Source organism: Prionailurus viverrinus, chromosome B2 (assembly GCF_022837055.1).
Source record: "Prionailurus viverrinus isolate Anna chromosome B2, UM_Priviv_1.0, whole genome shotgun sequence".
Classification (NCBI taxonomy): domain Eukaryota; kingdom Metazoa; phylum Chordata; class Mammalia; order Carnivora; family Felidae; genus Prionailurus; species Prionailurus viverrinus.
The window spans coordinates 15355845-15370229 of NC_062565.1; the positions used below are offsets into that span (position 1 = coordinate 15355845).

Sequence of the window (14385 nt, forward strand, 5' to 3'; positions counted from 1 at the left end):
TGACTTACTCACCAGATGTTTAAAGAGCCATAGGTTAGAGGGTCTGGGGAAGGGAGCAGAGGTGTGGAGGGCAGAGAATGCAGGCTTATTTTAAGCAAAGCGAGTGACCTTGGGTACGTCACTTTCCTTCCGGGCCTTGGAATGGAGGCGAGGGTCTAAGCCCAATATCGTCTAGCTTGAAGGTCACAGAAATCAAACCGTGTCCAAAGAAGGTCTCTGATTCTCACCCACTGAATTTAGAACGGCATCCGTGAAGGCAATCTCCTTCAGCTTGGTCTTCGCATCAAATCACTGCTGCTAAATTATGTTTCAGTAACTGAACTCAGGGCACACTTGCCATTCAGTTGGCTCACGACTGGCCAGGTCGGTAAAAGAGGGAAGCCCCTGTGCACAGAAGCGGGGTCCCACCCTGTTCCTCCTTGCGGGTCCTGACAGCGGCCACCACAACCAGAGGCAACTCACACTTCCGGCTGGAAGGGACAATGGCAGTTCAGAGCAGAGCTCAGGCCCTTGAGCGACACCCCCCAGGGGCACAGCTTGCCTGCTGTGGCTGCCTGGGGGGTGGGGTGCGTTTGAGGATCTTGTATGGGGGCACAGAAATGCTCACATCCTGCGGTGGGCAAAGGCCACCATTGGTCTCCACGGAAGCTTGCCCCACAGGGCCCTGGCCCCCCACATGAGAGCCCTTTCCTTTGGATTTAAAGATATCCCATCTCCCTCCCAGAACTCCTTTAAAAATGCAAGTTTTGAGAGGCACCTGGGTGGCTCAGTCAGTTAAGTGTCTGACTTCAGCTCAGGTCATGATCTCGCGGTTTGTGGGTTCGAGCCCCACATCGGGCTCTGTGCTGACCGCTCAGAGCCTGGAGCCTGCCTCGGATTCTGTGTCTCCCTCTCTCTCTCCGCCCCTCCCCTGCTTGCACTCTCTCTCTCTCTCAAAAATAAACATTAAAATTTTTTTTTTAATAGGCAAATTTCTCTTGGACAAACACCCATGAAACCAGTCAGCCATCAACATCTTAGTACGAACTAATCTATCAGAGAGAAACTGGAAGGCAGAAAGCAAGAAGAAGGGAGACCCCTGGCAAGCTGCATTTGCAGGTGGCTGGAGTACAGAAGGGGAGGTCTGGTCTGGAGAGTGAGTACCCAGGAGGCACCTCAAGGGAACTTAGTTAAAATGTACAGGCTCACAGGACAGTATGGCCACGAGGGGCCCAAGAGACCACCAAGTCTAACACTCTTATTCTGGAAATAAGGATGCGAAAGCCCAGGGGAGTTAAGTGGCTACTCCCACGCCACGCAGCTAGTTAGACAAACAGTCCAGCTCTTTTTTTTTTTTTCTCACTAGAATAAGCAGCCTCTTCCCTGTCATGCTTTGCTTGGGGCCAGCCCCTCCTCCTCATTACTGGTTACTGGCCTCAAACTCCAATCCGGGCCCTCTCCTCATCCTATAAGCCCCTTACGAGCCACAGAGGGCGGCATTCTGCGACAGAGCAGGGAGCCTTCCTCTCCTGTGTGTGCTTCTCAGGTCCCCCTGAGGGGCAGGGCCACGAGCCACCACCTATGGAATCTATACCTCTAGTTCAAAGCCATTTACAAACCGAGGGCCATGAATTCTCAGGCTGAGGGTCCCAAGACAACCCCGTTAGGCCACTGGACAGAGAGGCTAAGAAAGGCCCGTGACGTCATCACCTGCTGCCACCATCAGAGTGTGCTCATTATGTGCTCAAATGTGCACAGTGTCTCATTGGCTGCGGGACAAAGCAGGTGCTGCCCCCAGGGGGCGGGCAGGGTGGAGCTGGAAGGTAGCTGCGGGCCCTCCAAGCTCTACCGCAGAGCCGTGACCTGTGTCTCAACAGCACCCTCAGAGATCGGGTTCCTCAAATGACTCAGAGCCCAGAAAGCAAGGTTTAGAAGAATTTGTTTGAGGGTGTTTTCTTACACCATGAAAACATCTCTTGAGTAACTATCAGAACAGACTTAAGAAAGAAAGAAAGAAAGAAAGAAAGAAAGAAAGAAAGAAAGAAAGACAGACAGACAGACATGTTTAGGAAAACCAAGTTCCAGAATACAGAGGAAAAAAATAAAAGTTCACACGAAGGAGAAGTTCATTTCTGAGAAGTTTTGAAAACTGAAATGATCAACCTGTTTGCGGTCAGGCAGTTCTTTCATTTGGCTGTTTGAACAGGATGAGGAGGAGAGGGGAGGCTAGAACAAAAGGGGACCATGCGAACAATGTTTTCTGCTCTGGTCCCTGGATCTAAGCCCCTCAGGCTTACCAGACAAAAGTAACAGTCTCTAAGATCTGAAGGTCTTTCTAGATGGCAACAAAAAGCCAACGTGAGGACCTGCCCGCAGTCTCCCAGGGATCTGGGCAAGCAAGTAGGAGCTGGTGCCTTCCGGAAGCCAGAGGTGAGCTGGGGATTTTAGATCTCCTCTTTCTAAACCCCCTGCCCTTGCTGAGAGAATTATTTTCTGAGACCTGAATAATCCCCCAGAGAGTGGCAGCTTTTTTTTAAATTTTTTATTTAAAAAAAATTTTAATGTTTTATTTATTTTTGAGACAGAGAGAGACAGAGCATGAGCAGGGGAGGGACAGAAAGAGAGGGAGACACAGAATCTGAAGCAGGCTCCAGGCTCCAAGCTGTCAGCACAGAGCCCGACGCGGGGCTCGAACTCACGAACCGCGAGATCATGACCTGAGCCGAAGTCGGATGCTTAACCGACTGAGCCACTCAGGCGCCCCAAGCGGTAGCTTCTTTGTTTGGGGGCAGCTTGGAGGCCACTGAACAGCAAGTAAATGGCACTGAGATTGGTTCCTCCAAAAAACACAGATCTGTGTTATGTGTCTGTATGTGTGTGGGTGAAGCAACAGAGGGGGAAGGACACACCCTTACCCGCCTTCCCACTTTAGGAATAAATGGACACCTGCTTTTCTTTGTCTCCAACAACGGAAAGGTTACAATGGATCAGGTGTCTGATTGGGACAGAAAGGGAGAGACAGCACACAGGCCAAACGCCCCCCCCCCAACCCTGGAAATCATCTGAAAAAGTTCTCTTTCATTTTATGGCATATTTAGCTTCAAAACCGTGAAGGGCATTCTTGGTTAGAAAACCACATATACGCGAATTCCTAGAGACCTAGGGGGTATGTGAGGTGCGGGCAGCAATGAGGAAAGCCAACCTTGAAAAGAACACCTGCTGAGAGCTGGGGAGGCAGCAAGGCCGGGAGCAGGGCAGGCAGGATGTCCACAGAGGCAGATATGGCAGGGACAGGTCCTCTGCAGGGGCTGCGGGCCACACGCCTGCCCCCACAGCAACTCCACGGCTCCCGGCAGCAAACCCTTCAAAACCCAGCGAGTCCCAAGGCCACAGTGGGGGGGGTGGGGGGGTGGGTAGAAAAGATCAAGCACATTTGAGTTTGGTCTAAGTGGAAATATCCAGCTGCTCAAACAGGCTTCACGTGGCTGGTGTGTGTGTGTGTGTGTGTGTGTGTGTGTGTGTGTGTGTGCACGTGCATGCATACACGCATTCCCAGGAAACTGTGCAATAGCACGTTATTTCTCCTTTCTAGAAATTAGAAGCGGATGTGTGCGTGGGGAGAAAGGGTCATGAGTGAGACTAAAAATAGTATTTGTTGCCCATCTTAGAAAGGTGCTGGTGGCAGCAGTAACAAAGATGGGGCAGATGTGGGCAGAGGGGGTTTGTTTTTTAACTGTTTAAGATCTCCCGCCAAATGCAGGCATGCTGGCGTCCCTGAGATGTTCGTGTGTTTTCGTTTTACGCTGATGGGACGCCAAGTGGATTCCCTCGCTCTACTCAAGTATCCCTGTGTCCTGAACCGAACAAGGGGCTCGTTCATGGTCTCTGGCCACAGCCAGGTTGACGGGCGAGTTTCTCTTGGGTGAGAGCATTCGGCAGGCAGGCCGTGGGCCAGCTGTAGAAATCCTGAGAGGGGGCAGGAAGCGTTCTCCCTGAGAGATGCCTTCCTAGACTTTGCATTTCATGTTCAAAGCGGGGAGGGGGGGTGGGGAGCCAGCTGCAACGGAAGGTCATGGTTTCGAGCCCCCGCCTTCCAGCGGCTGTCTGCCTCCTTTTAGCCATCAGTATAGAAATTTGTGGGTTCTCAGCCCATTTGGGTTGGAAGGTGGCCCTCACCCTGCTCGGAATCATTGAGTGGCTTTGCTTGCCCTCATCTCGCAGCTTCTCTGACTTTACAGCCCACGAAAGGGAAGGTGGCCCTTGCAGCCCGTGAGCTTTGGATGGGCCTAGTGAACCCGAATCTGCCTTCCCTATGGGGACGCTGCCTTGGCTGTTGTAACATGCGAGGAGGGTCAAGCATCAACCGGCAGAGCGGTTCGCAGTCATTCCCACGCGGGCACGAGGGACAAAGCTGGCGGCCCACGGATGAACGAATAACCGAAGCCACCACAAGACATCAGCGACCGCCACGGGCTCAGTCACTTACGTTTTAGAATGTTCCTCTGCTCCAATTCCTCCGCGGTCGGCCTCTGGCTCAGCCGCCTACGGAAAAAATCCAGGAAAAGTTTTTGGACCATATCATATCCTCCTTGGGTCATTAATCTCTTCAGCCCTCGTAGATGCATGAGACAGAGTGAGTGGCCAGAGGTCCCGTTCCATCCTGTGCTCTGAAAGACCGGCTCTTACTACTACCTCATCCTCAGTTCCTCAATTTCAACCCCAGGAAAGGCACCGTGCGTCACGTCATGCCAGGCTGACCCTCCTCCTTCCTCCCGTCATCGGCCCCTGCCCCGCCCTGCTCCTCTGGGGCCTCTGGGCAAGTGGACTCTTCTCTTCACAGAGGTCCCTTTCTCTCCTGTGGCCTCTGCCTTTCTTCCCCAACCCCCCAGGCTAGAGCTTGCTTCTTGCCATGTTTGTGCAGATCCAGTTAGACCATAAAGAGGGTCATGGCCCTGGGGTGACGCAAGAGAGCATGTCTTGTCTGCAAAGAACAATAGACGGTCTTCTTGTCCCCACCCGTCACCACCAGGGCCGCCTTAGACGTGGAATGACAAGCGAGCAGGAACAGAAACGACTCTCCTGTCGCCGGCACGGAACTGAGCCATAACAAGGGAACCATCACAGCAAGGGCATGAACTCTGCCATGATGCGGCAGTGGAGGGTGGGGACAGACCCTGGTGGCCCCACGAGGTGACAGAAGGCGCCAGAAAGTGGGAAGGGTGCCACACGGGAGGACTACAAGCTGGTACGGGCGTAAAAGATTCCAGGAATGAGTCACACAAACAGCGGGCCTCACCATCCACAGAGATGTTTGTGCGTTTTTGTTTTGAAGCTTTTGGAAGTTGGTTAACCAACCACCCGGCAAAGTTCAGCCTCCTGCTTCACCCATGGGATGAGGTGTGTGTGAGATGAGAAAATTGTAGGAGTCCGAGGCTCCTCGGAGTCCTGCACTGGGACCTAAGGGGTGGAAAGGGGCGCTCTCCTGCTGCTTCTCCAAATATCGGCGACCAAGTGTCTCTAGTTGGCAAGGTGTTTACACCACGGGATCTCCAGAGAGACCCGGCGTGAAAATATAAAGTCCGTGAAGTTAGCGAGTGCAAATATCTCAAATGCAATGCTTGAGGTCACTTGTAATTCTCTTCATTGCCCTGGGCCAAGCAATGGATCCTGTGAAACCCCAATGTCATCACCGTATATGCTATAGGTAGGGAATGGGCTTTGATACCAGAGAAAGGATTTCTGGTCAGCTGTCTGTAAAATCTACAGCACCCTGGAAACTGCTGGAAATTGTATTCCAAAGCATTTTTAAGTTTATAAGAACGTCTTCCCGTTCATTAGTCATTTTCTTTTCGAAATGCCCCATTAAGGCGCTATTTATTCCCACTGATAAGGACCAGCTGTATATATGGAAATCTGCAATATCGGAGGCTCTAAATTTGGGCTCCGTAGTCTCGAAGCCTTTCCTAAAATAGCATTCTCAGACCTCCGGAGGAAACTATGTCATCGGTCTGGAATGCAGACCCTACTCGGCATGAGCTTCTTGGAAGCCCTGCCTTACCTTTCCCTTTCTCCTCCCCCAGAATCCTTGCCTCATCGGTAAGGGGTGTACAGCCATCTTTATGGGACCACTTGGTAGAACCCAGGCTCTGAATGAAGCTAGGGCTTTGGGGTATGTTTCGAACAAGCCCCAGATTCAAGGTGGAGGTTGCATCCCAGGAGTCAGGCCAATGTTTTAGAAGCTCATGCCCAGAAGCGCCTGCAGAACATTCCGCCATTGGCTTATGCTGAGAAGCCCATCGATTTCTGTTGCCAGACCCGTCGCCTGGTTCTGTGCCGGCTTTTTCGTTTTTGTGTTTCCTATGGGTCACATTTGGAGGGGACGAAACAATGAGTGAACTACAACCAGAGCAAATTCTGTTAACGAGGCAGCCTTTAGTCAAAGATACATGCTCTCGAATAAGGCCCTGTATTTGTTTCATTTCCTTGAAAGGGTCTGAGAACATCGAGGCTAATCCTAGCCATAAAATGCAGCTAAGCCCTCCCGAAGGACATGTGCTATATAATTAGCTATCTTGGCTTTGAAAATGAGACTGGGGGGCGGGGGTGGAGGCCTGCGTGGCTCAGTCCATTGAGCGTCCAACTCTTGACTGTGGCTCAGGTCGTGATCTCACGGTTCATGGGATCGAGCTGCCCCACAATGGGTTCCAGGCTGATACTGCGCACAGCCTGCTCGGGATTCTCTTCCCCTCGCTCTCGGCCCCTCCCCTGCACACGCTCTCACTCTCTCAAAAATAAATAAGCTATAAAAAAATGAGATTGGGGAGGAAAATGATCCTGTGGCTTTGTGAGGATAAGGCACAGAACAGCTCAGGAGGTCGAGGATCTGGGTTCTAGCTGTGGCTCGGCTCTGAACCGACTTGCCGTGGACAAGGTATTGGACTCCGTTCTTTTCCCTGCAAAGAGTAAATAGCAATTTAAGAGGCTAAGGCTGATTTAATGCCTATTATGTGCAGGAGTGGTTCTTAGAAGCAGCTGCCATATACTCAGCCCCATCAAAACGTAAATTCATTTATTCATTATTTATTGAGGGCCAGTTCTGTGCTAGGTTCTGTGTCAGGCACTGGATGAGTAAAGACAGATCAAGGCCTTGCCTCTGGGGGAAGCAGTCATTAATCAAATAGTCACGGGAGTAAGTATGGAATGTGACTGTAGTGAGAGCTTCCGACAGGAGGCACCGGGGCAGTGTCTCTGGCATCTGACCCGATTGGGCTGGGAGAGGGGTCCCGGGGGGAAGTGACATCGCGCCCCAATCTGAAGAACAGAGGAAGCCAGTTTGCCGGGGTGGAGAGCAAGGGGAAGAAGGAAGGTGGGCGAGGCCGTGTGGCCCAGGGAAGCTGTGTTCAGGGTTCTGATCTTTTCTCAAGGAGCCAACAGGAAGCCGCGAAGGGTTTACGTTTTCGATAAAGTGGGTCACATTTCAGCTTTACAACACATCTCCTTGGCTGTCCTATGGAGAAGGGGCTGGGGATGGGGGGAGGGGGCGGGCAAGAGGCAGTTGGGAAAGAGGCCCTGGGAGGCTACTGGCCACCTGCTGGGGGAGGACGGTCACCCAGGCTGGGCTGTGGCGGCTGAGGCGCTCGCGCTTAGGAAGCCAAGTTGACAATCCACGGAGACGGAGCCTAGATGGACAGGGTGGGGAGAAGCAGGTGTGTGTGTGGGGGGGATCCGTCTGTCCGTCTATCTTAGGTTTCGTGACGTAACACAACTGGGTGGACGGTAACGCCGTTCGCTGAGACGGGAACACTGGAAGGGAGGCGGGGCTTTGTGGAGGAGGACAGGAAGGGTGGAAGGGAGCCACGAGTTTGAGTTTGGATCTGCTGAGTCAGAATGCTTCTGTACCACCCAAGTGGCAAGGTCAAGTAGGCGGCGGCATGCACTGAGCTCAGTGGGGAGGAGAGGTGGGCCACCGACAGAGACCCGTGGCTGGTCTGCACTACGGAGAATATTCAAAGCCAGGAGCATGACGGGGCATGGCCTGAGAAGGCGAGAGGCCGTAGGCCGGAACCTCACAGAATCCCACCATTTACGGTGTAGACCGAGCCAGACGAACCCGCCAGCGGTCAGAGAAGGGCAGAGCGTGAGGGCGGGAGAAGACCGAGGATGTCCCATCCCGGGAGCGAGGGGGGAAGACGCGCCCGGCCAACAGAGGGAGGTGACGCTGGAAAGGCTGGTGAGGCTGGAAAAGCACAGGGTGCAGGCCGTTAGCAAAAGCTTGCCTGGCGCTCTTTTAGGGAGTGCAGGGGACGGAGGCCAGGCTGCAGCGGGTTGAGAACGGGGGGGGGGGGTGAGAAAACGGACGAGTATGGGCGACTCTTCCCCAAGCCTGGCTGGACAAGAGAGGGTGCAGGTGCAGGGGGTGCCGGTGAGGCTCACGCCGGTTCCTGGAAAGACTCCAGATGAGGTGGTGCTGGTGAGAAGCTGCCTATGGAGGGAGGGAGAGGGTTCAGCTGGTAGTGTAGGAGCCCCGAGGAGGCAGGAGGGGTTGGGGTCCGGGGACAGAGAAGGAAGGCCTTACTTCTCACATGCGGGAGGGATGGCTCTTTACCATGATGGAGCAGGATGGAGTGTGTTGTATGTAGGAGGGTGAGTTTGGTATCAGAATTCAGGAAGAGTTCCCAATGGATGGCTCTCACGTACTTTGCAACAACAAGTACATTGGTCTACAAGATGACTGACATCAGCAGAAAGTATTCTCTTTCCTTGACAGATCTGTCTTTGCACAGAGCCAAGTTCATAAACCAAAGGGACCATAAAGCTCCAGCTTTAGAATTCTCGCGACCAGCCTCTTAGGGAAGGACCCGGGGCAGCCTGGCATGGTCCATGTAAGGCAGCCACCTGCTTGGCTCCTTTCGAGATCTACCTTGTGCGGAAAGAGTGGTTACTAGAAAGCCAGACGGCAGAGCACAATTACTGTATGAATGAAGCGGTCAGTTTTATGAGTGATCCCAAGCTGCTGATGATTCCAGAATAAGGACAGAGGTGTGGGGCGCCTGAGTGGCTCAGTCAGTTAAGCCTCCGACTCTTGGTTTCAGCTCACAGTTCGTGAGATCGAGCCCCGCGTCAGGCTCCATCCAGCGCAGAGGCTGCTTGGGATTCTCTCTTTCTCCCCCCCCCCCCCCTCTCTCTCTCTCTCTGTCCCTCCTCCACTCACACATTTGCTGTCTCTCAAAACAAAGAAAGAAAATGACCGAGGTGCTTTCTGAATGCGCTGTATCTTACCCCTGATTCGATGGTACAATTTAATTATATTTAAAAAAAAAAAATTTTTTTTCAACGTTTATTTTTGGGACAGAGAGAGACAGAGCATGAACGGGGGAGGGGCAGAGAGAGAGGGAGACACAGAATCGGAAACAGGCTCCAGGTTCTGAGCCATCAGCCCAGAGCCTGACGCAGGGCTCGAACCCACGGACCGCGAGATCGTGACCTGGCTGAAGTCGGACGCTTAACCGACTGTGCCACCCAGGTGCCCCTAATTATATTTGATTTAAACTCCCATTAACTCTTGGGATGAGCACGGGGTGCTGTATGGAAACCAATGTGACAATAAATGTCATGTTAAAAAAAAAAAAACCTCACATTAACTTTAAAAAGTTTTTCCTGACTAGGTATTCAGACATGGCCATTTATATGCTAGACGGTAAGAGAAACATTCTTGGGAGTTAAACTTTTATATAAAGTGAACTATCCAAAAGTAGAAGTTTAAAATGTACGCGCAAGTGACCTGTTTAAATCGCTTTGCTGTTACATGTGTGGCCCTGGTTTATAAGACAGCTCTGAGCTGCAAAATTGTTTGCACTCCTCAGATGATTTCTTCTTTACCACGGGCCACAGCGAAACGATCTGCATTGGCCGCAAACCGAAAATCACAGAGTTCCTGTTTAAATGCCACACGCCAGCCCCCTATCTAAGCCTTCTATTTAAGAATGGATTTTGTGTAGTATCAGTGCGAAAGACTCAATGCTGGTGACCACAAGAAACAACCAAATGAACGAAGGCTCTTCTCTTTGCGTGAAAAGACTGTGGAAAACAAACAAGCCCGAAGCTCATGGCAACGTGGGATTTGCCTCGGAATAAGGAGACGCTAGAGAACAAAGTGCCCAGACGCTTTAAATGTATGCAGAGCAGGGGAGGCTGTCTCCCCAGAGAAGTGACGAAACCCCGGTAGGTTTGGCTGCTCTGGCTCTTGATGGGGACAGGGATTTGTTCTGCCGCATGGAGCCAGTGAGCCAGCTGCTGGCATCAGAACGGCAAGGTCAAGGCTCTCATTACCATTTGCAACTGCTTATTGTTTGGATGGCTCTGATTTTTTTTTTAATTTTTAATGTTTATTTTTGACAGAGAGAGAGAGAGAGAGAGAGACAGACAGACAGACAGACAGACAAAATCCGAAGCAGGCTCCAAGCTCTGAGCCATCAGCACAGAGCCCAATGCGGGGCTTGAACTCACGGACTGCGAGATCGTGACCTGGTGACCTGAGCTGAAGTTGATCTGACCGAGCCACCCAGGTGCCCCGAGGGCCTTGTTTTTTTAAAGTTGGCATCTCTGATGCTCTATCTGCATTTCGGGGAGGGGGGGGGAGAAAAGCAGAAACTTTGGTCTTTGGCATCTCAGGCCCAGGGGGAGGGAACTGCTCTTCCGAACAGAGGGGAAGACAAAATGATCAGGAAGGACTTGGGTTTCCCAACTGGTGCCCCGGATGGGAAATGGAGCGAGTGGAGACAGACAGGCATGGGACAGACAGCCAGGGAAGGGGGAGAAGCACTGAAGTATGGCCCCTCCTTTGGAATCTTTCCAGAGAACACGTCCGTTCCCTGTGGGCTGGGCGTCTGTCTGGCCTTGGTCACTGCTACACCCCCAGTTCTTAGGAGACCACGGCCAACATAATAGGTGCTCATTTAGTACTTAGCCGCACACGCTCATTGGATGATCCCATCAACACTCAAGACTTCACTTGGCATCTACATGCTGATGACTCTGCGATCTATATCTCCAGCAGTAGTTTTGAGTTCCAGATGGCCTTTCTAATTTATACTCCTATAGGTGGTCAAACTCAGGAGGTCCGAAACGAATTAATCCATCTTTCCCTTCTGTCCTCATGGTTTTGCATCCCCTCCCCCCCAACCCCATCCCGGTAAAGTGCCCCAGCCAGGAAACTAGGAATTGTCTTCGCTCGGCTTCACCCTCAACAGCCAGTCCACCACCAGGTCCAAATGGTCCCCCGTCCCAGCCCACCACAGCCACCTCAAGGAAGTAGGCCACCAGCACCTCTCCTGGTTGCTATGGCCCATCCAACTCGGGTCCTCTTTCCCAGGGGAAACACGGTCACCCCACTCCCTGCTTGAGAACTACACATGCCCGCCCAGTGCCTGCAGTGGGGAGTCAAAACACCAGTGTGTCCTATGAGAGTCTTCCTGATCTGGCCACTTGCCAAGAACCCCGCGACCCCATCATTCGGACAGAACTGTGTTTTCCTGGTTTCCTCTCGATATGCATGCCCTTCCTTATAGCTAAGCATTTCTCTTTGGCTAACCGATGCTAATCCCCAAGATCACAGCTTCAATCTTACACTTCACTTACTCTGGTCACTACTAACCTTTCGGGGAAGGCGCTTCGACAGGGTGTGACAACAGTCCTGGATCTCCCTGGTGCTGGTGCTTGGCCCCAGGGCTTGAGCTCTGCGAGGCTGGGCCGCCCTGCGCCCTCACTAACCGGGGCCGCTGCATAGGGCCCCACACTTGGGCTCTAATACCCTTCTGCCATTTTGAAATTTTCAGTAATTAAAAAAAAAATACTTATTTTGAAAGACAGTGTGAGCAGGGGAGGGGCAGAGAGAGAGGGAGAGAAAGAATTCTGAGTCTGCACTGTCAGCTCAGATCCCGACGCCGGGCCTGATCCCACAAACCGTGAGATCACGACCTGAGCCGAAATCAAGAGCCGGACGTGTAACCGAATGAGCCACCCAGGTGCCCCTGAAATTTTCAGTAATTTTTGAACGAGGAGCCCTTCCTTGGCTCGCCATGGCATGCACGATGCCGACACCGAGTCTGGTGACTGGATATACTCTACACTTGGGAAATCAGTAAGTGAATGCTGCCCCATGACTGTCTCTTGTCTGTAGCCTTTCCCTCTCTTCTAGTTCTTTCCCGAGGCCCAGCACGTGTGTTTTCCATTAGAAACAACACAGATTACCCTCCTGGCACCCTGCTCCTCCCCCAGGGAGTCTCCATCTCCAGCCCGCTCTGGGCTTCCAGACCTTTCCAAAGAGTGGTCCAAGCGTGAGGGGACACTAAGTCATCACCATCAGTCCACACCATTCTATCGCCCTGGTTCTCCACCCGGATGGTTTTGCCTCCGGGGTACTTCCGGCCACATCTGCGGGCACTCGGGTTGTCACGACCGGGGAGGCCCATGTTGGCATCTAGCTCGGGGTCCTACCGTGCACACGCCTACCCCTCACAACACAAAACCAGCCGGGCCGAGCGACGACGGCGACGAGGTTCAGAAACCCTGCTCTCCCGAATCAGGAAAGAGCTCTTGTCCAGGTCACTGAGGATGGATGTCCCAGATCCAGTGGCCTTTACGGAGCCCTCATTTGACCGGACCTTTCTCTACCACGCGGCACCTCTAGTGAACGGCTACTCCTCGAAGCTCTTTCTCTGCTGGGTTTTCAAGGGCTCTCACTTCTCTGTCCACACTCCTAGCTCCTGCGCCTCAGCAGGTTTCACGCGTGGGGAGAGCCCCAGAAGTGGCCTCTCCTGGGGGTGGCTTCAGAAACACCACCGTGCGTGCCAGTGACGAGCATGGGTCTGTCACCTAACAGGCGGGGGGACCTCGGAGGAGCCAGACTTCTCTCCACGCCTCAGCCTTTCGTGCCTGCGTGGCCTCCTCGGAGTCTCCCAGCAGATCTAACGGCTCCCCCTGCTGGGCTCCCCCGTCCGGATCCTGGCCTCACCCCTATCCACCCACTGACGCGACCACCTTTTCAAGTACACGGGGAATCCTTTGCGGGCACAGATGATGTCTTATTTATCTCTGTGTTTCTAGACTTAGTGCAGCCCCTGGCACATGGGAGGGGCTCCACAGATCTTGGGCGATTCAATTAATGAATAATAATCCGTCCCGGGAGTTTGTGCGTCGAACGTTAAGGTGCCCCTACCACTGAAGAGGTTCCTCTGGGCAAAGTGAACAGCAATTCTGCTTTTATGCCTTAGAACTACGCCCTGTTACCCCTTCTGTCGATCACTGCTCCGTGCACCCAACTCCTTCCAGGAATTTCAGTCAATGATTTTCAATTTTCTTCTTCTCCCTCAGTCCCCTCTAGCTATTCACAAGTAGCCTGCCTACAGCACGGGAAAGAGCCCAGAGAGGAGAAAATGGACTGGGGTCCAGAGCCTGCCTCCTGGCCTGCCTCCAACGTTAACCAGAAGGGCACGTCGTGTCGCAGTACCTCTGCACCGAGTTTCGCTGTCTGACAAGTGGCCATAACCACAAGCCAGCCTGCTGGCCACCCAGGGGGGCCGAGAGGCCCGGGTGAGAATGGGAGGCAAATGTCCCTTTTATTTATTTTATTTTATTTTATTTTATTTTATTTTTAATTTTTTTTTCAACGTTTATTTTTTTTGGGGGGGGGGGACAGAGAGAGACAGAGCATGAACGGGGGAGGGGCAGAGAGAGAGGGAGACACAGAATCGGAAACAGGCTCCAGGCTCCGAGCCATCAGCCCAGAGCCCGACGCGGGGCTCGAACTCCCGGACCGCGAGATCGTGACCTGGCTGAAGTCAGACGCTTAACCGACTGCGCCACCCAGGCGCCCCAAAACGTCCCTTTTAAAAGTAACTATAAACCATGATATTTTGTTGTTGGTAACTTGAGAAACGTCTCTGACCTCAAGCAGATACACAGGTCGCTCTCAAGAAAGACGGGCGGGCACCTGGGTAGCTCAGTCGGTTAAGCGTCCAACTCTTGATTTCGACTCACGTCATGATCTCACGGTTTGTGAGTCTGAGTCCCGCACCGGGCTCTGTGCTGACGGTGTGGAAACTGCTTGGAATTCTGCTGCCCCGCTCTGGGCCCCCCACTCCCCTGCTGCTTGGTTTCTCTCTCTCGCTCTCTCTCTAAATAAACTCTCAGAAAAAAAGAAAAAAAAGAAAGAAAAAATGTTTTTGGCTTTACCCCCCTGGAGGCTGTGGCCCCAGTGTGAGAGGCCCCACGGCTAAGCTCAGGTATTGTGAGTTACAAACCAGAGAAAACACTGAAATAATGTCGGTTGTGTGGAGTTGAATTCAGGTTGGAAAAGACAAGGGCTTTTGCTATACATCAAACCCGTTTGATAAGAAAGAGTTACAA

General features: G+C 52.6%; 1 protein-coding gene across 7 annotated transcripts in view; it reads right to left on the reverse strand.

The window, feature by feature from the left end:
- Nucleotides 1-14385, reverse strand: part of PHACTR1 (phosphatase and actin regulator 1) — a 307440-nt gene that overhangs the window by 12299 nt on the left and 280756 nt on the right. For all 7 annotated transcript variants that reach the window (XR_007152213.1, XM_047859034.1, XM_047859038.1 and 4 more), the window contains exon 9: nucleotides 4466-4521. Coding sequence is in view for 6 of the 7 variants with exons in the window: in XM_047859034.1 (XP_047714990.1) it covers nucleotides 4466-4521 (56 nt within the window). In the remaining variant the exon portion in view is untranslated. The remainder of the gene's footprint in view (nucleotides 1-4465; nucleotides 4522-14385) is intronic.